Genomic DNA, 26858 nt, shown 5'->3' on the forward strand with positions numbered 1-26858 from the left:
CCCCACCCTTACACAAGTCTGCTTGAATTTTAGCTAACAAGGTATCTGTGTATTTGTATTCTTTTACTAATTCCAGTTAATATTACCTTGACAATAATGCAAAGCGACACACAAAAACAAAGCAATAAACAAAAGCTCTGACAAAATAGACACTAAGTCACTATTTCTTTCAAATTTGCTAAATCAAGTTGATAATTAACCTCTCATTTATAGCACACCCTTTACAAATCAGGCAATGGTGGTAGCTCAGGAAATTAATTAAGCTAACTTTAATTGCATGTTGCATTTTACATTAGCTTGGCAAATTAAGCTGACAAATAAAGACGATAATAAAGTTCCACCTACATGAATTCTTCTGAGTATTCTCAGTGGCTCCCGGAGATGACATGGCAGTAAGAAATAAGCAAGTAAAAAGAAACACTGTACTGGTCAAGTGAAAGCTCCAGTTACCAAGCAGCTCCACGGATGTGCATCTTCATTGATGCAGAACAAAGACCGATGCTAGAAGGCTGCTTTTTCAAAGCTGTAATACCGCGACTGCCAGTTTTCAATGGGTCACTCGCACACAGATGCATACACATGGATACTTCAACTCAGCGCCCTTCCAGAACCTGAACGCAAGCTACCAGCAGCTGGGCTGTACCAGAAACGCACGCATGTATTCAGGAAGGTACCACATGCTGTTAAAATAAAGGGGTGAGAGAAAGAGAGAAATCTTCCCGGCGGGTTATCACCCGATGACACGCAGTTACAGCATGTGTCTATTTGGCAGAGAGCTGGAAGCGTCTGAAAATCATTTAGAAGCAAGAAAAAGGTAAGGAAGGGTTCTGAATTCTTTTTTTATTAGGCAGTGCTCATAAGGCTCTCCCCTCAAAGTATTTTTCCTTAACGTGGCTTAGCTCAGATACCCCACAAACCAGATTACATACTATTCTTACTTCACACATAAAATATTAAAAATCTTGGATGTGATTTTGAAATAAATTAGGAGCAGTCTTCTCTGACGAAAAATGAATTTTTTGTATTACATATCCAGACTACATTTTCATCAAAAATTCAAAAAATGGTTATACAGTTACAAAAAAAAAAAATCACAGGAAGAGCATATGACCGAGAATCTTTGGTTATGGTGATGCTGCAGTTACACAACGGTGCATTTATGTTTCAGAAATTGTAAGGCATTGCTTAGAATTTGGAATGCTGGCACGCGTTACCTCTTCAGTTTAGGAGGGTGCGCAGTGCGCATGCCGGAAACCATGATAACCATGACAATTCCTTTCTTTTACTTAAAAAGATCACATTTTAAAAAGCCCCTTGATGACAATTTTCAAAACACAGCGTACAGACGAGAGGAAATTATATAACAAATACGTCTCTAATCATCATCATTAGAGGAAAAATTACCAAGAATGCATGGGCCTACAAAAATCGGTTTTGTTTCACTGGTGAAAACAGCACCAAAAATATATATGGGAAAGATTAAAAGAATAATAATAATCATGAGATAATCCTGCCTTCAGTCTGAACTTTGGTAATTAAGGGATGAATTCAAGCTACAGCTGCACAGAAAAATAGGCTTCTATTTTTTTCCACATCAATCACTTAAACATTAGACACAATTAAAATATTGCACCTTTTATTGCTTTCTTTTCTACATAAACAGAGTATGACAGGACTTACATTCCCCTGAACTTTTTTCCCATTATCTACACAGTTAGCTATTCACCCTGGCAATAGCCACAGAAAATCTCTATTGTTACACTGGCCTCCTCCACTCCCCACAAACCCAGGACTCTGCAAGGCCAACTCCAGCACAGGGCCAACTTCGACTGCAGCCAACAGCAGCTGTACCTGCGCATCCAAGAGCCACTTTTAGCTGCACTGATGTCAAAATTGTTGACCTCCGAAAGGGCTTTTGACTTATAACAACACTGGAATACGAAAAAAACAAACAAACTAGCTCCCTCAAAATACAAGGCAACATAAGGCAGGATGAAAGAGCATAAGGGTACCACATTAAAAAAAAACCCACCAAGATTCTCTTAAAATGCATGTAGATGAACCAGAATTTTTTAAAAAAAGAAAAGTGTCCCTAGCCTCCATTCTCCCTCAGTCAGAATTAGCAGGGTGACAGCCATCATATCAAATCCTGAGATCTAGTTGAACAAAGAGATTACAAACAAACAAACAGCACTATCAAATTTGTAACAGACAAAGTTACATTACAGCCAAAACACATAACTAACAAGTGAAAAAAAGCATTAAACCAGGTTTGGGGTGGAAATAGTGACAAAACGAAAAACTATCTTCGGTCAGCTGAGTTGCAAGGGGACACAGTATTTTTTCCAAGGAAATCTGATTATCTAGTTTGTCCATAAATAATCTGGTATCTCTATAGCATCCCTTTCTAAAATTTAGATTTCCTTAGAAACTCTACTCCCTATTTACAGCTTTGAAAATTCAGACCCATAACCACTTCAGAAATGGGTGCCATTTTATGACTGATCAAGATCCACCCAAGTCTGTATTGCCACTATCAATGAAGCCCTGTTTTTCCCTCACCAGTTGAATTGAAAACTAATCAAAAACAGGCAGAGGGTAAATAATTACCCATCGTAACAGATTACTAATCCAGTTGACCGTGCAGTCCACCTTTTGGCAAAGCATAATGGGAAACAGTGTTCTTATGTGGCTATTCAAGACAGAATTGCAGATAATTTTTCCCCTCCTCCTATTGAAAGGTAAGTTGTATTTCTTGTATAGAAAATACTGTCTGTCCTGAAGACTTGACACTTGTAGACATTTACCTAATAGGAAAAGAGTTTATTTCCAATCATCTGCAAAATAAATGCATATACAAGATACTACCCATTATAGTTTGCATCACCTCAGACATAATACTTAATCCAGCAAATGTTTTGTTGTCTTGTCAAAGGCAGCTAATAAGTTTTCAACTACACCTAATGTTCAATAGAATAGTGTTGTCAACAGAAAAAAAAAAAAAAAGTGTCACGTTTAGGGGGTCAGCAAGAAGCAAGCAATCTCTGTTAAGACAGAAAATTGAAAACTTACACTGTTCTCGGGTATGTATTCTTACAAAGAACAAGTTCTGAAAGTATATCATTAAGTCAGTCCAATACAATCAGATGTGTGCAACTCAGCACCATCCACCTGTGGGCTACAGAAATGTACATTTGAAAGCTTTTACATCTCAGTGCTGGTGATATCTGCCCCAATATCTGTCACTGGAACAGGCTGCCCCGGGAAGTTATGGCTGCTGCACCCCTGGAAGCATTCAAGACCAGGCTGGATGAAGCTTTGAGCAGCCTGGTCTAGTGGGAGGTGTCCCTGCCCATGGCAGGGGGGTTGAACTAGATGAGATCTTTAAGGTCCCTTCCAACCTGAACCATTCTATGATATATAAAGATTCAATTATTTACAGGGGAGGACTGAAATCAGTAAAAGACCAAGACTGAACTTTCCCCAAATTTCTCTATTTAAAAGGATTTAAAAAAAAAAATTATTATTATTTTATTTTTTTAAGAGGCTTGACTCGAAGTCCATACCTATTTCAATGAAGGCAAAAAGGAGGACAGAAGTTACAAGTAGCTAGATTCAGACATAGAAACTTTTAAAACGTGTCCTGAGTATCATACAAATGTGAGAGTCTGCAAACTTGAAAACACAAAAAGCAAAATCAAAAGCAAGGTTGCTATAAGGACACTTTATCATTTGTTTTTCTTCTCCATCTGTCTTATGCTATTGCACTATAATGGAAGACTTAAGTAAAATAATTTGCCTTTCACTCGAGGTTTGACTAGCAGTGCTCAAGTCTCACACCCTTCTATTCTTAAGAGAATGGTTATCATATATGGGAGCCTTGGTCAATTCTTGACACAGACAATACAGGCCATCCAAAGTTGCATGGTTCTCTTCCCATAGCCTGGATGGCAAAGAAGTTAGTAACACACATTATTAACTAGAAATCTATCAAAATATTTTCAGCTCATAGCAAAATAATGAGTAAAAATCCTGAAAGTTGAATATGCTTGAAATTTTAACTCCATCTTAGCTTTATTACAACAGAATTATGCAGTTGTTTCCCAACCGTTTCCTGGTATGCCAAAATAAGAGTTGAATTCTTTTATATCCATGCTACACAGTTTAAACATTGAAGTTTTTGACCATGGTCACCTAAAGAAATTCTAAACCAAACAGGAAACACTCATAGCAGAAGCACTGCCTGTCTCCCACAGCATGTTTTAGAAGAGGTACCCAACCAAAGACATCCTCCCTCCCCTATTCAAATGAGTCATTGAAATGCAAAATCATAAAATACAACATTAAATTACAACTTTCATTATTAACCAACTTGGTTATGGACACAGTTTGTCAACAAAAAATTCTTTGCAGTAATGAAACACCTTGAATGTTCCTAGTATATTTGGAAATGTTGAAGTAAATGAACTCCATGTGGCTGGTATGATTTTCTACCACAACGTCATCTACTCTTGCTCAGAAGAAACATAAAGGATTGTGTGCTCAAAATTACAGCACAACTTCTAGAACAGTTACATCATTGAATGCACGAGCTTTGTCAACCACGAGCTGTAAAGATCTCCATTGCATCTCCATACCCATGCATCTGGAAGACAATACGAAGATTAGGGAAGTTGTTGTTTATTTTGACAGCCATGAGAATAAAGCATCATAAAGGGGATCCCTAGACTGGAAGAAAAAAAAATAATCAGTTTGACACACTCTCTGTTGAGACGAGTAGATTTCAAAAAAAAAAAAAAAAAAGAACAACAGGACGGAGGCAACCGAGTGCTCCAAATATCACGTACTCTTAGAGAAGGCACAGTAAAAAACCAGGATATTAAAGTTTAGATACAAACATATTTAAGCTACTGATAAAAGAACTGGAAAACTGCAATTTCAACAGAAGCACGAAGAGAGATGACAAAAGATCTGCATATCAAATGTGACCCCATGACTTCATCTATAAGAGAAAAGCAAGAAAAAACACCTCTTTACTTCACCAGCCTCCTTCTCAGAAGTAGCATTTTGATAAAGCTTTCAAAACTTATCAGGACTTGTTTGGGAGAGATCTCTGATGCAAACAGCTGAAAACATATTTTGTTGTATTGTAAATCAAAGTCCTGAAAATGCTCATATGACCAGTTTCCCTGAGCTTGAATGAAACTAATCCTGTTAAAGCTTAGAAATATGCATGACTCAGTAGTCAAAGCTACGTGCGCATCTGCCCTTACAAAGTTTCTGCCACCTTCCATTGTCCACAAGCACTGTGCTGCTGGTTTTTAAATGGCCTCTATTGCTTTAGTTTTCTTGCCAGAAATAAAGTCAAAACATTTCATCCTAAACTTTATTTTTTTAAATAAAAAGGGACTTTTAGAAGCAATTTTAAAATCTATCACATATACAGTTCCCATTTTAACAAAGCCTGAATTAAACTCAGCAGCATATGCTATGACCATTGGGCAATTCTACTACTGTTATAACGAATTTTTTTTTCCATTATCTACCTCACTGCCCTGCTTCAGTCTTCCATTTTATAGAGATTAACAGTATTCTGTAAATATTTACTACATAGTCTTGCTGCACTGAAAGAGAAGGAATACTAACTTTAAAAAAAAAATTATATATATAAAAAATTTCTACCATGCGCCTAGAAGAATGGTGGAAAGATTTCAAATCTCAGTGCAGTCATGAATGCACAAGGTTTCAAAGAGAAACCATCAAAAGAAAATAACCACATATTTGCTACCTAATTGCTAGTTTCTCAGCTGTGCAAATGAAAGTGATACACATCCTTTCTAAACTATCTAAGAGTACAATACATCAAATATAAAAACCAAATGTACACACAAATATCTAATAATAATAAACAAACTCTACTATTGCAAGAAATTGCCAAGATCCACAGCAGAACGTGTTTGGTTTTTTATTTTTAGCAGGTTTATAAGCCTCAACCAGGAGAGGATGGCACAGAGCATAAGGCAGCTCCTGCAAGCAGTTCTCCAAACATTGGTAGCGATGCACACTAGGAAGAAACTTGCAGGCTACTTCACATGGCATACCTAATGTTTTCATCCATAAATCTATCATCTTTGAGAGCTTTTCTCTCTGAAAGATAAATTACTAAAAAAACCCAACTGGACAACCCTTAAGATGTTTTCTCCTAGTGCGCACACACACTTGGGGTACATAAATGCCACTGTTGTAGCAGTATCAACAGGGACACCACACACACTCTCTGCCTTCTTCTGAGAGAGATGCTTAATATAAAGAAGCAAGAAAGCTTCTAACCTTCAGTTTCTCAGCATCACAGAATATTAAATAATATGCTAGGTTTACATTGTAAGAGAAAACCCTTGAGGTTAGAAGAAAAGAGACTGGAGAGGTTTGTTCTGCCCCTATACACTATGGGTACAGCAAACAACAAAAGAGAATGTCTCTGTAAATAGTCTTAAAGCAAAAGGAAGAAAAATCTACTTTTCATGATGAAAGAGAGTACAATCTGTAATACAAACGTGAAAAAGGTAGGAACAATCATTTCTTGAAATAGAATTACACGCTTATTTCATGATACTTGAAGGTAATAACATCAACAAGCAAGAGCGTCAGTAGATTCTCAATACTTTTCAATGCTGCAAACAGGTATATACACTGAGCTTTGAGCCCCTTCTTGATGACACCTGGAATCCTCAAAGAATATACTTAACAGGTCAATGAATTACCACTTTGTACCTTAGAGCACACAGTAGGAAGATCTAAATGAAACCAGAAACAATTCTGGTTTAGTTATGTGAAGGCTGAATTTATTTCAATATTAAAATAAGTCTTTGGTAAATATTAGGTATGCAAGAGCACTTAAAATGTTTAAGGTTTATACATCTGAAGATTTCACAAATTTACAGTGGTATCCATCCAGACCACACCCGTGTATCTATATCTATTTATATTTACACATACACAAAACTCCAGGGAAGCAAAGTTTTGAAGCAGATCTGAGACCTGTGAAGCTTCCCACCTGCCTTGTGAGCCAGACCTGAATTCTCGTGGTCAGTGTCAATATAAAATTGATATTTTTTCCTGTATTTGTTGTGAAATTGATGGATGCCATCACTAAATTCAAGTTTCCACTGCTGTGCTATTTTGACCCTCAGACTATACCATTCAGCTTCTTAATTCCAGTAAAACTTACTTTATATCCCGAGCAAGGCACGAGAACTCAGCACTGGTGAACGTGAGAGTTCATTTGGACACTAAAAAACTTGCATACAATCCTCTTTTTACTCCCTTTGGCAAACATGTTTAAGGAATGATTTTGTGGTACCTCAATTTCTGCAGATTCAGACAGAATGAATTTATATATTTATTAAACACATTTTTATGCAACACATTTACCATCCTTAATCTGTAAGCCAATACTTTTTAGCATATGGTATTCAAATTCATAAATAACAAGTTACTATTATGAAATGGTTTCATCTGCACATTGAAAGATGCAAGAGTATACAAAGGTATTTCAAACTGTTCTTCTTTCCTAGCCCCAAACGCTGCGTATTTTATGAACTCATTTCACTCTGGACAGTTATACAAGGATGAATCACTTGTGGAGGTAGTCTATACTTGCAATATAAAAATGTAAAGAATCGTCTACCCAACTACTTAACATATTTCAGATGGAACCAATCTTTCTTGAATATAGCAAACCAGAGCCATAAGCAAGATAAGATCTTATCGTAAAAACTTTACATAATGATACTAATACTGCCTCACCTTAACCTTAAAAGGTATTAGGTAATATACCTCTAGAAGTACTTGCTTTTTAGATGACTGTGTTACAGTAGTAACTTAGACATGCTTCCTGCTCTTGCTGCTGCCTTTTACTTCTGTGACAGAATTTCTATGGCCATCTACTGAGTTATTTCAGCATGTTTCATCAACCAAAAGTAAATCTAATGACAGATCATTTTCTGCACAAATCTAGTAAGCCTTGGAAACAGCTTCAAACAGAAAAATGCAAGGAGCCACGAGTTAGACTGGGCAAAGCTACTGTAGAACTGAAACATCTGTCACTACGTAACCATGAATACTTCATGACCAGGAAGCTCTTACTCTCCGTGTTCCTAATCAGCTGATGAAATATATGCTAGATACTCAGAAATTGGCTGAAGGTCCAAAAGGCTGGCAAAAGACTGACTGAAGCCAATCTAATGATCACCTTTATTTCACAATCTCGGTGAACAACAAAAATTCTGAGTAGCATCAGATCTGAGAAAGAACAACTTAGTAAGCAAGAAGCCATAAAAAACATTTCCTCCAAGTATATGTTTCTAATCAGCCATGCATCTGCTTTTCAGAAGTTTAACGTTAATTTCCAGGGAAAATGTCACGCACGACAGTGAAAGTTGTTGCAAAGTCAAAATATGGTATCTATCATTTATTTTAAAGCATGCTGTTGTCATCTTGCAGAAAGAATTTAGACTTGCTTGATATGACTGTTCTTGAAAGTTTGTTAGCTATTACTCCTCTCTCTTCTGTCAGGTACAAGCTTGTCCATGAGTTCATTGTACAAAAAAACACAGAAATTAGACTGACTGATGTTTAATACCTGTTTTTAAAGAGCTGTCACGCTGTGCTTTTCCAGCCTTCCATAGCTTCTGCCAATTCTTTTGATTATTGTAGAATAAATTTGGACATTTTTGAACCAACTGATCAATGGACCTCGAGTATCCTCTAACCCGGCCTTTCCTTGTTCCAGCACAAGACTTTACTCCTTTCCCATTGACATTGGCTGCATTAGCCACAGACTGCAGCTGAACTTTTCAGTGAAGAAACATACAAAGACTTTGGCTTTTTTCTTGGCATCTGTTTGCAATTTTCGCTCTTTACAGTAAACTAAAAACCTCTTGGCCACCAAGACAAGCCTTGTCTACCCAAGACAAGCCTTTCATAACTAGTACTAGAAATCTGTATGCCTCTGTATCCATTATAGAGCCAGTTACTTAGTTTGGTATAAATTTCAAGGTCAACACACAGCTAACAACACCCTCCTCTTCCATGAAAGTTATTGTCTTTGTAAAATACTTATTCCCAAATAAAGTTACAATCTCTGTTGGAAAAACAAGAAGCCAAGAGAAATAACTTTGGAAACCATCCTCCTGGCTTCCAGAAACTCACTGAAAATGCCTAATAAATACGAACAAAAAACCCCAGGATTCATTATTCTCACAAGGATCAGATACTATCAAGTAGCTGCTTTCTTGGGAACGGAATGAGCTTAGTGTTATCTTTGGCTTTATATTGAGCTAGTCTGTGTTGAAAGCTGTCAAATCCATCAAAAAAGGGGCTGTTATGGTAAGCTACAGATAAAGTGACATTTTATATAATCTGTGTTGCTTGTCTGTTAATGTTAGCTTTATTATTTTCCCTTTTTAGCATTATGTAAAGATGAGATAGTAATGATCTGAAAAGGCAAAAAGGAATGCAGCTGATAAAAATTTCCATCCCTTCTTTCAATTTCAAGAGACAATTAATTGACATAAGTCAATGTACTTGACTTCATTCTCATAAATAAAGCCTAGTCACAAACCCACAGTCACACCTTATTCAAAGCAAAAGATAATAGCAATTGTCAAGCCGATCAAACATTAACATTAGTAGGTAGAGTAAGCCTGAATTTAAGATTTACTGAATATGGTAATGTGTTCCATCTATGCACCACAGACAAAGCAATAACACATGACAGAGTTTCTAGCCATTGCATATTATTTAGAACAGATATTTGTATGTATCCTTGTGTACATCCAACAAGTTGAGCTGCAAAAATTGCATTTGTCTGACGTAACATAATACTGTGAAAATTTCCTAGAAATAGCTAGACAAAAGTCTAACAAGTAACAGCCCGCAACACATGTCAAAAACACATTCATGTTAGAAAAGACATCAACGAGTTGAAGACAAAGCCCTTAACTTCTAAAATTGAACACCAAGGGAAAGGCTTGAGTTAGATACAGAATCTCTGAAACCTAGCTAAGACAACAGAACCATCTGTGTTCTTCCCACACTTATGACTCTCCCAAAGAAACCAGTAGCAAGAACAGGTAAACTGAAAAATAAACCGCCTGCTGGGTCAACATAAAATTAACATTATCAAATGTAGAACTGGAACAGTTCCTTACTAGTTTTACTTAATAGAAGAATTACTGTAACTATTGCAAATGTTCAAGTAGAAAATTAAAAATAGAATTTACCTTTGAAGGTCTCAAGTTCCTTCCTGTTGGGAGAAACGCAGAATTAAAAAAAAAAATAATTATTAGAAATACTACATCTAGAACTACAGATGTTTTACATGGTTTAAGACTCATTAAAAGATAAAAACAAAGAACTTGATTAGCACTGTATATAAGGATAATATTACTACATGTGCTTATCTAAAGCAGACGCTATTAACCTGCTTAGAAATTAGGCTACCACTAATTTCTAAACATGTACATTTATACAAATATTGCATATTTATATCTAGCCACGTAACTTCTAGATACACTGTTGCAAAAATAAACAAGACTTCTTAAGGCTTTAGGTAATAAAACATTCATTGCTTAGCAGAATTTTGCCAATTTATAGCACAGTGAATAACAATTAGCGTTCCATTTTCATTAATGCTATACGAAATCCTTTTGGCAACAGTGAAGGAAAAAAATTTGACAATATCACTCACTCAGTTACAACACACTTCAAATGCAACAGAGGCATATAGTGATGTTCTTCAGAGGAGTGGATTTTAAAGTACAGAAAGTGACAGATAACCCACAATACTCACATACCAGAAAGCTAAGAAATGAAGCCAACAGCAATAGTATATTTTTTCCTTCATACCAGGACAACTTCCACTTTTAGTAATCATGCAAGTGAATGCAAATGCTATAAAACCAAGAAATATTTTCTCTGTTTTCAAGAAATTGCAAAATGCTCCATTTGCCATCGCTACAGAGTAGTGAATTGTCATTAATCTAGAGGCTAAAGAATAAAAGTAATAGTTCAGATAAGGCAGAATGCTGGCCTTTTCCTTACAAAATCCTCATTTATAACCAAAAAAATCTTTTCAGTTTGTGGCTTGCAACTGCTTAGTTAGGTTCTGAATTTTGAAAGCAAAAGTGATTATAAGAGAAATAAATTAAAAAGACTGAACCAACAGTTGTCCAAGATAAATTATTCTATTCACTGTCCATAGATTAAAGCATGCTTCAGTTATCACTGTCATCTACCATACACCCTGTTTCACAATACATATGCTATACCATAACTCCTTCTCCTCCCTAACAGATGATGTAATTCAGCATTTATTCTTGCATCAGGAACAGACAAAACCGTTTCGAGCCTGAAACAATTTATTTTCTAAGCAGGACAAAATATTCTAAAAGAGAGAGAATACAATTACCTCCACATTTTCAGTGAACATCCCACTTTTGTCACCAAATGTCAGATACAGGTTTTTGAAAGAATGGGTGCTTTACCAGGAAATAAGCTATAGTGTGATCTACAGTACAGAAGCCTATTAGCTGTTACTTCCTGTGAGTATCTATTTCCCTTCCTGCTTCTCCTCTATCCCTTTCCCAAGCTAGTTTCTCCCTCTTCTACCAGAGGAAAAAAAGCTACTTCACACCACCTATGATTTACAAGTTCATACCCTAATAAAATTTTTTCTACCCTGTGTACTCTAAATATAATTGCAAAACTCTTAAACACTCTCACAAGTTGCACTCCTTATTTTTTAATAATGGCATACTAGTTGAGAAAACAACAATCACAGGAAATGCTTGTTTTGCACAGACTGAAACAAAACCATACTGAGGAAACATCTTGTGAAAGTAAGAGGAAAGAAACTATGCTGCTTGCACCTAAAATCAAGAGGTCTTATGCCACTTGTGTCCAAAAGGGAAGACGGAACAATTACTGTCATAGTGTTCAAACAGATTAGCAAACAAGATGGTAATACAGTAACCAACTGACAGCGATATTCAGTGCCACCTAAAACCCCAAAATTTCCACTTTCAAAATCCACCAATATTTTTAGGGTTGATGGAGTAAGATGGTGACACTATATCCACATATATAATTACCATTCATTAAGAAAGTTGGAAATTAATATTTGGCAAAATTTTTTTTTTTTTTAGAACACATACCTCTGAAAAATTTAACACATCTTTATTAGCATACAGTAAAAATACAGATTTGGAATCTAAGGATCTGCATTTCCTAGTATCCTCATACAAATTCAAATCCAAAGACTGATGATTCTTTGTATTTTAGACAACATGAATGAATCAATCGCATGTTGTGGTTTCTCACAACAATCTTAATAAAACATACATTTAGAAACATGTGTTAAAAAACATGCTAATTGAAAATACGCTGTGCATCAGCAACATGGAAGATTTTTTTTTGTTTAATCAATTTATCCAAATAAAAACTTGAAGTTTTTAAATTTTAATCCTAAATTTGTTCATCATCAGCTTTGGTAAGAACCAGACAGTAAACTTAAAGCAGAAAGGAGACTATGACTTGTAAAGACACATGAAAAACAGATAGCTTGAGATTGTATCTGTACATTTTCTAGACGTGTAATTACAAAGTTCTAGACAAACATACAGAAAAAAAAGTTATTACAAAGTATTACATTTTTCCTCCCCTTTGTAAATAAATAATTATTTTTGCATTTACTGATAAACTGAAGGGAAGAAGATACCTCCGATGTCTTTGCTATGAATCTGGAAAAAAACATTATCTGCATAAGTAAATACACTGAACCTACGTATTTGGAACACAGACACTTCATAACAGAAAAAGCAGTTAGCTTGAGTAATTAAAACAAAAAGGATTAAACTGAGAGCAGTTTTCCGTAACAGTTTTCTTCAAAACAAGGTTAAAAGGCAAGCAGGAGGAAAGACTTACATTGGAAGTAGGCCTGTATGAGTAGCCAGAACTGCTGCCTCTTATTATTATAGATCTTGCCATATTAAATTACCAGCTTTGATGCTATATATTACATTTCTGTATTTGTTTTTCTTTTACTGTAAATTGTTCATTGTTGGAGATCATTTTTCACATTAGGTTTATACAAAAGCCACAGCAGCAGAGCTCTGCCTTTGATGGATAGCTTACTAACAACATCATACTAGAAGACAAAACTGCAGTACAATGAATTATCTCAGCAGAAGAGTTCTGTCAACTGCTTCAGCTCGAGCGTATATTACCCTATACATGCTTTCCGCTAGAAAAGGCTAGCCTTCCCCTCCCCCCCATTTGTCTAACTCATTTAAGGCAATTGAAAGCTTTCCACAGAAAACTGCTCCTGGATTTTACAGAATTTTCATCCAAAGAAATTCATGCACTTCACAGATGGATGAGATAATCCTTTCCATTATTATTAGAAAGAAAACATACACGTGCCTTGCCCCTAGCCTCACTACACATGAAGGCTCTTGAAGCCCAGTGTGAGCTGCTCAGCATTTATCCAGGATTAAAGAAACTCCCTTGCCAAGTCTAACCACTAATCAATACAATGTACTATTTGGCATCTGACTATACGCTCTTTTGCCTTAGCTACTAAATTTTAGGTTAGTGCCAACAAGTCTGGCTAGTTACACAAATAAGAATATTCTTTACTTTTTTTACAGTTAACAATAAGCTTTCAGAAGAAAGTACTTAATTAATAATTGTATTATAATACAACATAAATACCTGCTCTCAGTGAAAGATTAAGTTTAGTACCACTGGGTATGAAAAAAAAAAAAGGATAAAATAACAGGCTAAAGGCTAAAATACGTGGACTATAAAGGCACAGAGGCACTTTAAAAGTAATCTTGTTCTGTGTGCAGTGCAATTTATGAAGCCCAGCTTCTTTCCTGAGAAGCAAGAGGCTGTACAGGCTCCATCTACACTGGAGTTAGGCCCATGAAAACTGTCTGGCCACACATATAGGCAATAATTTTCATCTCTTCCTTTCCCGTTGCTTATTTTCATAAAATAGATGGGGGGCTTACTCTGTGAAATTCTATACCCCTCAAATTCAGATGAAAATGACCAACACGATAGCAGCTAGTAAAGGGCAACAATTGTCAGCAAAACCCCAACTGTATAAGCCTAGTTGCTTACTTCAAGATAATACTTAAGTCAGGACAAAGATGATATTCAAGTATATTTTAACGCCGCCATAAGAGAGACACTAATCAGATTCTCAGCCCCTTCTGAGCACGATGGACATAGGTAAATCTGACTACAAACCCCTTCATGCACCATGCCTAAACAGGCACAGACGATAATGTCTCCTCATGGTTCCAAATAACTTAAGGAAATGAAATCAAAGCATTGTTAATGCAAGAGACGCTATTGAGAACTTCTCTGAAATATCTCATCGAAAAAGACCTGAGCCACAGGTATAGAGGAAAAGGATATACACAGACATCAAAAATCACAGTACTCTATTTTAGTCTGACATATACCTGTTATACAATTTTTTTATTTGCAAGAAGTACAATGAATTCTGAAGTGAGTTAAAACTGTAGTGCCTTGAAGCTATGTTGAGACAGAATGTGTCTTTTGAATTATTTTAAGTTACCTGGAATGTTCTGATGATCATGTTGTCTCAACTTCTTCATTTACAGAAAAGTTGAGCTTCAGGGTTTGTGGTGGGAAAATACAATTCTGGAGACAAAAGGTGAAACAAACTGTCTACAGTATGTAACTAGTCCCACAGAGTAACTGACACAACCAGAACGTACACAAATAGTTAGAAGGCAAATACAAATTCCCAAATACCTTCCCATTCCGCACTTGTAACTGTTGAATTAACCCTGCTTTAGTCACTGGGCAGAAGAGGTGGACATTAGGAAGAATATTATATTGGTTATCATTGATAAACAAAAATAAATCCAGAAAGAGAAATATGGGAGGAGAAGGAGTCAAAACCATCCCACTTTGAGTTACTGAAATCAATGGGAATTTAGTTTGTTCAACAAAAGACAAAGTTCTCAGGTTCTACTGTATCTTGCACAGGGCTGTAACACTAAGATCAATTTTCTGAATGTAACAAAACACCAGGGAATTCAGTTAAATACCTAGAGACCACAGAAACACCACATTCTTTACAATGATGCCAGCAGACAGAACTGACAGTTCTGTACTTTGTCTTCAAGGAAAGAGTAGGCAGATAAGAAAATAACAAAGTAATAAATGAATGTCAGGAATGATTTTATAACACTATCTCAGAAAGTAACAGCCAATAAATTCAAACTACTAGATCCATGCATAAACAAAAGACAAACTCAAGACAGCATATGGATGGTAAGAATTAAGGACTAAATTTGAAAGACTGTTTATGAATGTTCAGCTGTAAGTACTATTTATAAACAAAAAATTAACATTTAAAGAAAGTATAGCTGCTTATGTGCAGTTTAATTTAAAAATATTTCTGGCACCTAATAAAGTCCAAAACAAAACCTGAGATATATTGCATTTCACCTGTTATGTCTGGTACAGTTGAGTTTTCCAAATGATACCAAAAAAGTTTCCTTCCATAGCCTGATTCAAGCTTTAGTAAGCTAAAAAGCCATGAGAGGGGCTTTCCTCTGGATTTCATTGGAGGTAAAAGCCAAAAACCCGAGAACTCAAAACTTACATCACTTGCATGGTCCACAGAAATAACTGAAGTACTTTTTTGTGTACTTAGGATTAGCATTTATGACAATGACACAAAAATGTTCTCCCTCACCCAGATTCCTTGGGCGCTCTTTTCAGATCACTTAGGCCAACTACTACTTTGAAATATCTTTAAGACTGAACTAATGAAAAGCCTTTAAGTAATGAAAAAAAAAAAAAATCAATAAAAACTAAAACTACTACTAAAATACTGTTGGAATTAAGGAGCAGGCAAGGTTTTCTATTTACCTGAAGAAACACTGAAGACAGGTCAGGATTCTTCATCACGAAATGTGAAATTTTATCCAGTAAAAGAGAACAAAGAACCAAGGAATTTAAATAATGTTGCAACAGAGATTTTTTTGCATCCATACTCAAATGCAGCTACAAAAATAACTGAAGTCGTTCTGTGTCTTCCAGCAAAACTTCTACATCAACTTCATTCCAGAAGATGGAACGGGTCAAAGCAACATTTTCTAACAGAAACTGCAAACATTAACGCTACCCTAATATACTTAGCAGTTTCAGGGTACAGTGAAAGAATTTCTCTCTGGATGCTTCAGAAAAAGAAACAAAAGTTTATCTTGATGAAGAACATAGGTGGTCTCAGGTGCTATCATAGCCGTAAAAATGAGGGAGATGTCATTAAAAACAGAAGAAAACGGTAGAAGTGAAATCATTAAAAGCAATTATGTTTTGTCCTCTGCTGAGAGACTGGTACAGGCCATTTAGCATCGGTACCATTCCAAACTGAAATCTCAAATGCGGAATAAATTCTTAGCTCCCTCTAAAAACTTATGCCTTCAGATGCAAGATTTTGCACAGGACCCAGTTTTTACGCTTCCATCCTGTTGCTATTCAAAAAAAGCCAATCGTTTTTAAATTTAAATTTTTTTGAACTTTTATCTTGGCATGCAATGTCATCAGTTCACTAAAAGATACATGTATCAGAACAGTTTATTTTCATCATACAACCAAAAGTTTAGGAATCAAAGTTTAAAGCTGAAATTTGAGAGAAGACATTTAAGAGAAGTTACAAACAACTACAAGCTACAAAGAAATTTGAGAAGCTACAACAAAATTTAAGAGAGGCTGAAGTTTAAGAGAAGGTACAAGCAGCTCCACCATCAACAGTCACCTCCACCATCAACAGTCACCTCCACCATCAACAGTCACCTCCACCATCAACAGTCACCTCCACCATCAACAGTCACCTCCACCATCAACAGTCACCTCCACCATCAACAGTCACCTCCACCATCAACTCCACCATCTTTAGTCTTTCCTAGAAAGAAAAAGGGTTCCTGCAAACCTGTTTTTGGTAAACAGCCACACAACAAAATCCAGACCTCCTTTTAACTAGTCCATCAATTTCCCCGTAAGCGTTAAAAGCAAAACAATTACAGTATTCAAAAACTGACCAAACTTTATTCACTAAGTGACATATTATATGCCACAAGTCCACAAAAACAAAGAAGTAAAAAAAGCCTATAACCCCCTATACACTCTTTACCTAAAATGTTGAATGTGGTTCCGCACAGCGTGAATGAAATTGCGGCAGGCAGAAATTACAATTTGTACCACTACGGGCATCCTCAACACATCACTTCGACACAGGAATGTAAAACCTCCCTTACAGAGATGTTGTTAATAAATGCATTTAATACCTTTTTTTTCAACAATTTTTAAACAAATGGGTTTGGGATTAAGTAAAAAGGAATAATTAAAGATCTCAGGAAAATTATTCAGAGAGAGTGAAGACAGAGAGAATTTATGAGTAGCCACAGTACCCTGGTCAAAAGCAGAGGAATGGATTTTAGCATGGTAGTGACAAACACCTAAGCCCTGTTCTGCCACTAGCCACAATGAATGAATGAATTTGATAAATCATGCAGTTTTGAGGTTAGGGAGAGTAGAAAATTATGATTAAGGCAGTCCCAAACCACCTGTTTATTATTTGTACAATAAATCTGGACAAAGAATGGCTGGCACTAACAGACTGACAGGATTTGCCCAGTAACCAACACTACATAAAGGTAGAGAAAAGTTATGCAGGACTGACATAATGTTTAACAGTATGTAGAAAACATTAGTAAAAGGTGCTGTAAGATGCAGAGGATCCAACACAAACATTCAGTCTTTAATCACAGGTCACAAAAGCCAACAAAGAAAAAATCTTTTATATGCCTATTCAAAAGAAAGCAAAACTATAAGGAGAAGGTACGCAATGGATCTCTTTATAACAATGTCATTATCTCTCTGCCTCAAGCAAAAACCACCACAAAAGAAGGGCAAAATTAAATCAACTTAAAAGTGACAGAAATTATACTGCATATTCACACTTTGCAAATCATATAAAAAAACTGCCAAAACCCCTCCAATCCTTTGATCTGCTACGTATTCAGTCTTGCCCAATGTTTTCAAATACTTGGAGCACTGACAGGAATAAAATTCACTAATAATGAAGCAGCATGCTCCTTTGGGTTTGATGCATGCAAAATACTGTACTGCAAGTGTTCTTGCAAACAAAGGGAAGTTCAGAGCCCTAAAATTACACAAAAGGAAGCACAATTATCAAGGGAACTTTTCCAAAGCTTGTGCAAGCCCCGTTTTTCAGGATCAATAGGAATTCTCATTCCATGTGTCTGTCCAAAGAAATGCAATAACCGATGGCCATAAAATGAATTCCAGCCAGTTAACACTATGAAAACACTTGCTACTGATTGTGCTGTATGCAAACCCACGAACAGCAAGATGGAAAAGATCTTTGCAACGCGAACTCTGCTTTGAGCACAGAAACTTATAGTCAGACAATTAACGCCTAACGAAAACTCAAAGCCAGTCATCCACTGCACGTCTACTATGAAAGCTGGCCTAAAGATAATAAAAGTTCTGCATCCATGCTTGCAAAAATCACTGTTTATGTAACCAGGTACACAGAGGTATAGAAGCTGAAAATCTATACCATCAGAAGACAGATCAAGAAGAATATGGCACGAAACCTTACTTTGATCAAATTTTTGATGAGAATTATTAAACATGCAGCTAGAGACTTAGAAATAGTTCACAGTACGTTTAATGTTGGAAAGAAAAAATATATTTGCTTGAAACATTTGCAACAATGATACAGTTTTTACATATAAAAAAATAATTGGATAAATTACATGTAAAGCTAAAAAGGGTTATGAAGATACAATTTAAATTTATCACTGCCAGATGGGAGGGAGTCCTCGTTAATGATGATGTACTGTACGGTGTACTGTTCTGGCTTATAACCTGGGGAACCTATGGGATCTAAACAAGATCTACAGACATAGAAGTCTTCTTTTGGGCAAAAAGATTTTGTATAGCAGTGTATTACCCATTCCATCTTCTCTCTTTTGACCTTGGTAAAAAAAATAATGAATTTAGGTTAAACAAGATCACAAAACATGGCAGCTTTTTACAGTGATACTGCAGGAGTTAAAGAAAACTTAACAAAAAAAATAATACTACAAAATATTTTTGTATGTTAGTGAGTAAATAACCATTAACTGGCCCAAGTTAGAATCAACTTTTTCAAAAAGCAGACTAGTTTGCATTGTCTACAGTAGCTTTTGGGATTTACTTTTTGAATGTTTCTGTTGGTTAAGCCTACCTTAAGCCAATGTATCTAACTGCAACAATCCTTACTGTCCATTATGTTCCGAAAGAAGTTAGAAAGAGGGATAAAACCAATACAGAAGAAATAAACTTAACAGTGGTGACTGATTAAGACATTTTCTCACATACACATTTCTAATCTACACAATGCAATTGCCATAAAATTGTATACCTTTCTGAATGAGAAAGTGAATCAAACATCCTTCCTCTCCTCTACAAGCATAAAACCACCATCATGGCATGGCAATGCACTAATAAGAATTATGACAATTTGTCCAACTCCTCATCTACTGCACTAATTACCAAAGCATGGGGTTACACATTATTTGACAACAAATAAACCTTTAAAATACAGAAATTAGGAATAAATATATATTTTAAGAACATACTTTCATGTAAAGCACTTCTTTAAATATGACCAGAAAGGAAAAAAATTAGTCCCACTGAGGTTTGTAATACTACTAGATATTCATCTGTTGAAGTATACCCCAGCATCAGGGTATACTTCAGACTCAGGATTTTAGATTTCTTCATTCATTTTCCTTCTACGTCTGCTCTCAAAACAGACAAGTACTGTAAAACAGGAAAGGATTCTTAAACAAGACATCCTAAAAAAGTAAAATTCAGATGAGTATGTTTAAAGTCAAATGACACAGAGTAAAATGTATTCACTCACTTCCAGTGACAAGGACTCTTTGCTATCTCCAAAGTATTCCTACAAAATGTTGCAGTTGGGCATCTCCTTTTAAATGATAAAATAACCAGGAGTTTCTATTTTTCAAGAAATGGTGACCTGTCTGAAATGTATACAAATGGTAGTAAGAGCTTCATAGGAAGTACAGCTTCAGGACAGAAACATTTTATCTTAAGCCATAAGCCTGCGATTCGATGCACATAAAAATTGGCACCAAAGTGAGCTTCTGACAGTGCTTCCTAAAGGACACAGTGCACTGCCTTGGGAGTGCAAGAACTGCCATAGGAGACTGGAGGGACACAAGCAGTTTTCTGCAATCAGAAACAGTACATCAGTAGGAGGATGAAGGGAAGGGAAGAAGAATCGTGCTTGATTGAGAAAAGGACAGGAAACAAAACGGCATGATTTAATGCTAACATAGTCTTGCTGCAATTGTTTGCATCTAACTAGAGAAAAGAAGAGTGGAATCTAGTCTCCATACAACAGTACTGGTACCTGATCAACAGATTTAAAAACAAAAAAATATAATATTAAAAATCCAGAGATAAGCGCACAGAAAAACATTCAATCCTCAAACACCAGGCTTTGAAATATACTGTGGAAAACACCTTGTATTGATGAATCTACTTTGAAACTAGTACTCAACACAATGACAAAGGGAAAAAAAATGATCCGTTTGAACTGAAATAGTCGCTGTCTTTAATAGAAGACCTATTTCTGAAAATCAGTTCCCATAGTTACCATAAGCTGCATTTCAAAGGTTTAATGTTGACCTAAAGCACTTTCTTCTAAATCTTTCACACAGGAAGATTTTTCAAAAGACTTGAAATATGTGAGCTTCTATCTAGCCTAAGCTCTACAGTGACTTTATAACAAAATTACTTTTTGTTACACGCTTAAAATAACCACTGTTTCTACAGTTCATGTTCATCTCAGTTTTCATCCCTATATAGTCAAAACACAGGAAATACTTTTTTTTTTTTTAAACACAAAATCACTCACTCCCTGAAAATAAACTTGGTGTTAAAGAAAGAGCATAGACTCCTGAACCCCCACTTGATACTTTCAGTAGCTAGTATCACAGTAAAAACCCCAAACACTAAAGAGAGGAAGACAGAATATGAGTTCCAAACATACATAACAAATCACACTCACATTAAGTTAACTGGCTGTTCATTCTTCAAGTATCTACGTTGGCAAGTGTCCTAGTAATGAGCTAGTGGTTAATTTCTTACCTAAATAAATACAGTGGTAATGAGCAAACAGAAATTACCTGCATTTTTCCTGTTTTGTCTAGATCTGACCAAATGTAATCAGCTTATAATTACGTTAAGTAGTTTGCTTAGTATTCTATTTATAGAACTGATTAGATGCTGCTAAGCAGAGTAGGCAACAGTTTAACACCTTATTTTGGTGTTGAAAGCAGAGGCTAGGGGAGGGAGAGAGGATGGCAGAGAGAACAACACAAAACTTCAGAAAGATTACTATATTTTAGGGGTTAATTTGTTGCTTTATGCACATTTTAAATATGTGTGTTATCTGGTTAAATAGCAGAAATTTAGAATTTTGAAATTATTACTATTAAATATTTAATTACTTAAATAGGTCTGAACAAGTGAATAATGAGCCATACTGATTACTGTTGACCCTTCCTGAAGGGAGAGAAAATGGTGTTACCCTGGCTTGGGAAAGAGAGAATCTCCAGGCTGCAGGAAAATGACAAAACCACTGCTGAGGCTCTGGCCTGAGGTTAAGCTAACTGAACAGGATGAGAAAAAACCAAAGGACATGACACGAGAAACTGCTGGATGTGACAGATAATAGAATAAGAAGCTGACAAAAGCTACAGAGAGCACCATGAGGGATGGTTGGATTTCACAGATGGTTAAAGGGAAGTTAGAAACAGTCAAACTTCACAGAGAATTGAAGAGGGACCTTTAAGGTATCGTGGACCTTCTGGGAGGCAGAACTTGCAATGCCAGCAGTACTTCTGTAACTGTAGCTGTAACACCACAGAAGGTCAAGATTCCCTAGCTAATGGTATCAGAAATACCAAAATGAGTAGCAAAACCAGGACCAATACGGAAAAAGTAATTAGGGGTGGACTGGTTACTTGAGAGGAGACTGGAATTAAAAAAAAAGAGAGCTACAAGGATGGCAAAAGGAGGGTCAAGAAAGAAGAAAACAGCGAAGCTACACAAAATGTGACCAGTGCTGTCTGGTGCAGTCCTGCCCTTGATCACCACATCCTAATAGGACTGTAAACCAAACCAGTCATTCTGAGTCAAACTTGCTTCCGCGATCAAGAGAAGCGAGGAGGGTGCCAGGGTGCTTCCCCTGGCTAACAGGAGGACACCTGGTTGGACAGATCAAGTAAATTGGTCATCCCCATGTCAGTGCCGGCTCCAGGTCTGTCAGCATCTGCATCTACCCACCGCTCCCTAACACAGGCTGCCAGAGACTGTCTTTGACAAATTGCTTTAATTTAACTCCTCATTTCGTCATTTATATAATGGACTTGATACTGCTCTTCTTACCTCCTTCAGTAAGGTTATTTTTGACACTGTCAGTAAAAAAATAAAGTCAGCATTTTAAGTTACTTAAGCTCTTAATATTTATCTCTTGCTACTTTATCTTTTAGGTAAACATGCACCTCAAGAGTTGGAGGTTCTGACTTTTCACACATACTGCTACAAGTTGAACTTTGATTCCAAGTAGTAATGCTCTGTTTTTGCAAGTAAGAGAATGGCAGGAGATTAATACCTTTCATACAGAGTGAAAGGTACTCATAGTATAGGACAGAACTGAAAGATAGAGGAAAATACAGTTCCTAACTTTACAAGTACATGGTGAAAAAAAAAAAAAAAAAAAAAATCGAAAAAACAGGGAAAGGGATGAAAAGAAACAACAATTTATTAGCACTTATTAACACTAGCATTTACTCCACTTGTTTATAGACAATAATAAGTACAACTTCATCTTAACAAAAACGTAGTGATAATTTTCCAAAGACACACACTCTTTGTTCATAAAAGGGATTATATTATATACAGGAAAAAAATAATCACAGAAGGCTTATGTTTTATGCTTATATTTATATTGTTTTATTTACCTTTTTGTTTTCTTGTAGTTTTCCAGCTGTAATGTCTGCATACATTTGTATCTTTCCAACTCACACTGTTCACATAGGTCCTCAAGACACAATAGATGATTCTCCATTTCCTCAAAGTTTGCCTCTAGCTGGGCTATAAGAAATACTTATATAAATATCAAATTGTATCAATAGACGGACAACTCACCTGAACAGAAACAGGAATTCATAAAGGAACATAATTAACATGGTAATAATTACATATATATAAACAGCTCAGAAAGATAAACTAATCTCAGTTCATATCGCATTGCAAAGAGTGACAGCAGAGCCATCTTAAGGGAGATCTATCCGAGGTTCCCTTTGCAGTAAGATGCTGAACCACTTTATTTTCCCCAGCGTCTTGGTCTCACAGGCTTGTGGCCTATACTTCAGGAAGAGACGCATCCAGAATTCATAATTTAATTTTGCTTCTTGGGCATGCTGTCAATTTAGCCCTTCCTGCCTGGTACCAATCTAAGGAATAAAGCTGTGCTGACCAAAACCAGTACTAATGTAAATTATTCAAATTAAGCAAAAATAAAGCATACTGGCAGAATTTTAACTTTTAAATATGATAATATAGAAGAATACAGACTTTGAAAGTTTACTCTGAAGACAGACTGCTTACTGACAGGCAAATCTCTAGATTTACCTTATTTTATATACCCATGCACTTAAAAACATGCAAAACCTCTTAAATTTCCTATTTAACTATAATTGCTCAGAGACTTAAAAGAGATCATGTCTATGAAATGCCCTGAAAAACCTGATCTTATCTCATAGCTCACCCTGTTTTGAGTAGAAATTTGGACTAGAGAATTCCTGAGGTCCCTTCTGACCTGAATTATCTCGTGTGAATTTTGTATCAAAGGACCACTCTCCCTGCGGGTAGTTAATGCTGAACTCCATGTCTCTCCTCAGGATGCCAAAGTAGAAAAACTGTTTTCCCAAACTCTAACCAGCTAGTCACTCTGGTATGGAGCTGTGTGAATCCAGAACTATTATTCACCCTTTTGCCAGGACTTCTCCTATAGCAGAAGGAGTGTAAATTGTAGGAGGAAGGATAAATCACATTTTAGCAACCAACGAACAGAAGGGAGTTTGCAGTTCAGAGACAGAAACACTAATCTGTTGCAGTGTATGAACTTGATTGTTGATGCAAAGAACTACACAGGCGATGGAATGAAATAGCAGAAAAACTAAAGCAACTATGAGTTTTGGCAAATGGCTGTGTTTCACCTTTGCCTGTAACAGACAGATGCAATCTTCATAAAGCAAGACAAGAGCTATTAAGTTCAAGGTAGAAAAAAGTGATTTAAAGTTAATTAACTCAAAAGAAGAAAACAGCAAGTTGAAGGCATCAGTCAAAATCTTCAATTCTGGTTTGGGCATTCTACCTCAAGCCTTTTTGGAAATTTTGTGGAGTACACAAAATTTCAACTTTCTTAGCCATTACTCAATTAGAAATTGCTATCCTAGTGGTCACCCTAGAAAAGCAAAAGTCAAGACCTTGTAAACAAATTTCCTAGCATGCATATTCATACGTTCTGCTCCTATTCTTAGTAATATTTTTTTAGTCCCTAACAAGTAAGGTACTGCTCCACAATAATCAGAAAGGGAAACATGAATAATATAATCAAAAAAGATTTCCTTAAATTATTTATCTGTTCACAGATCACTTTGGGGGGGGGGGGGGGGGCTGGAGGAAAAGCAGGTGACAATTAATGTGTACCACATAGTCTACTTTCTCTCACAAAATCCAGACATATTCAAAGGGCAATATCATGACTACAGTTACGACTGGTGGTCCCTTTTTGCTTAAAAAATGGACTTTTCTGAGTGCATTAAAATCCAAATGTCTGTATTATGCTAACTTGCTTTTCAGAATGATTGCTCACTTATTAATTTGCAAAATTCACAAACACAGCAGGGCACAAGATAATTTACTAAGGTACCTATCAACAACCACATTTTTTTCCACTTAAAAACCTCACCACCTGCTTTGCTGTACTTACTATTGAAATAATATTAAAAGACAACAACAAAGAGCAGGAAAATAAAGAGGATGAAGAAAATGAATTCTAGAGGGCAGCTGATTCCTAGCACTAGCATTTGAGCAGCCTCTAGTGGGAACTGCAGAAAACACTGTGCTCCTGAAGACAGGAATGAATACTTAAGATGTCTCCAGAAGACAACAATCCCACTTTACTGCAACTGAGGTTTCAGAATTTTTCTTTCTGAAGTGAAAGAAAACTTAGTTGCCTTTCACAAAAAAAGCCGAAGACTAGCTCCATAGCAATAGCATCAGCTATGGCTTGAACTAATATCTCTTCTACCCAAATGAGAATATGTGCATAAAAAGCAAGTTCCAAACAAAGCTGCATGTTTATTCAATAAATGAAAAAAGCCACCAAAATTAAAACTTTGAAACTTAAGCGATAATGCTCGGAACAGCTCTTACCTATATTCACAGATAAATAAGCTCATACTTTTAAAAAGGTATTTAGCAAAAATATGAAATCTATAAATTAATTTCCAGTTTATAGTTCACAGTGGCACCTAGAATGAATCTGCCCCGGAGAGCCAGCTAATGTAGTAAGGAATACCTGCAAGATTACTACTTCTTTTTCAGCTCAACCACCATTTCGCTCTGAAACAGCATTGCTATGAAGGAGAAAAACACCTCTTTTTATTATTTTTAAGGAGGCTGGAAAAAATCCATTGACCTTTACATTAAGAATTTTCCTGTATAGTTACATGCCACACTTGGTAGAAATATTATTTATTAGACAGCTGAAAAAATAACTTGTTATTCTGGTGATATCATTCCAATAGTATTAGTTTGGCCTTTACTTCTCACACTATCACAGGTATAACAACACTATTACAAGCTTTACTTCTTAGTTTTAATTTTTTTAAAGTATGCTAATGTCTGATCAGATGACATCAGATTGAATTTTCTTCTGCCAGTGTACACTGTTTTGCAGCTACTCAGGTACTGAAGTATTTATCTAGAACTCAAGAATCACAAAAAACAGTTTTGTTCCTGAAAACACTTTCTTTCTAAACTTTAGCTAATTTAAATTTACCACATAAAATTTCTTTTAATTGAAAGCTATGTAACCTGTAGTTCTGCAGTAGTACAAAAATTGTTAGAAAAGCTAAATAATGGCTGTATATCAGAAAATATTACAGTTTTCAATTTTTCCTACTTTAAATGCAGCCTTCCTGCACTGTCCCAGCCACCAAAACAACAGGAGGCACCAAGGAGTATGACAGAATTTTTTTTACAGTGTTCATTCATTTTCGAACTAAAAGCAAAAAAGGCAGAAAACATAAAGGATGGAAACAATTAGATCAAAGAAATTCTCTCTACCTCTAGGTCAAACAGGGACACAGATTACTAAACTTAAAATAAAATGAGCATTGAAAGACATATATACAAGAAAAGATCAATTTAGCTGCAATACTTGAAAAAAATTATTTACATAATTACAGTTCTACTAGCTCTCAATTTTGATTTGTTTTTAAAGAAAAGATCTTAAATCCAGTTAGTATCATGCCATTCACAAGAAGCCAAAGTAGCTTCTTTGCTGAAACTACATAGCAAGTATACTAGGATATTTTTCCTTCTGCATTCAAGCCACAGATATTTCCAAG

The 26858-nt window shown here is 35.9% G+C and overlaps 2 protein-coding genes across 2 annotated transcripts in view; one reads left to right on the forward strand and one right to left on the reverse strand.

Annotated features, from left to right (window-relative positions):
• Window positions 1–26858, forward strand: part of JARID2 (jumonji and AT-rich interaction domain containing 2) — a 658143-nt gene that overhangs the window by 256627 nt on the left and 374658 nt on the right. The window lies entirely within an intron of this gene.
• The window catches only part of DTNBP1 (dystrobrevin binding protein 1), a 71729-nt gene that overhangs the window by 29659 nt on the left and 15212 nt on the right, over window positions 1–26858 (reverse strand). The window contains exons 6-7 of the mRNA XM_063325876.1: window positions 23178–23310; window positions 10284–10306 (exon numbers count right to left, since the gene is read on the reverse strand). Coding sequence (XP_063181946.1) covers window positions 10284–10306; window positions 23178–23310 — 156 coding nt within the window. The remainder of the gene's footprint in view (window positions 1–10283; window positions 10307–23177; window positions 23311–26858) is intronic.

The sequence above is a fragment of the Chroicocephalus ridibundus genome, chromosome 2, assembly GCF_963924245.1.
Source record: "Chroicocephalus ridibundus chromosome 2, bChrRid1.1, whole genome shotgun sequence".
NCBI lineage: Eukaryota > Metazoa > Chordata > Aves > Charadriiformes > Laridae > Chroicocephalus > Chroicocephalus ridibundus.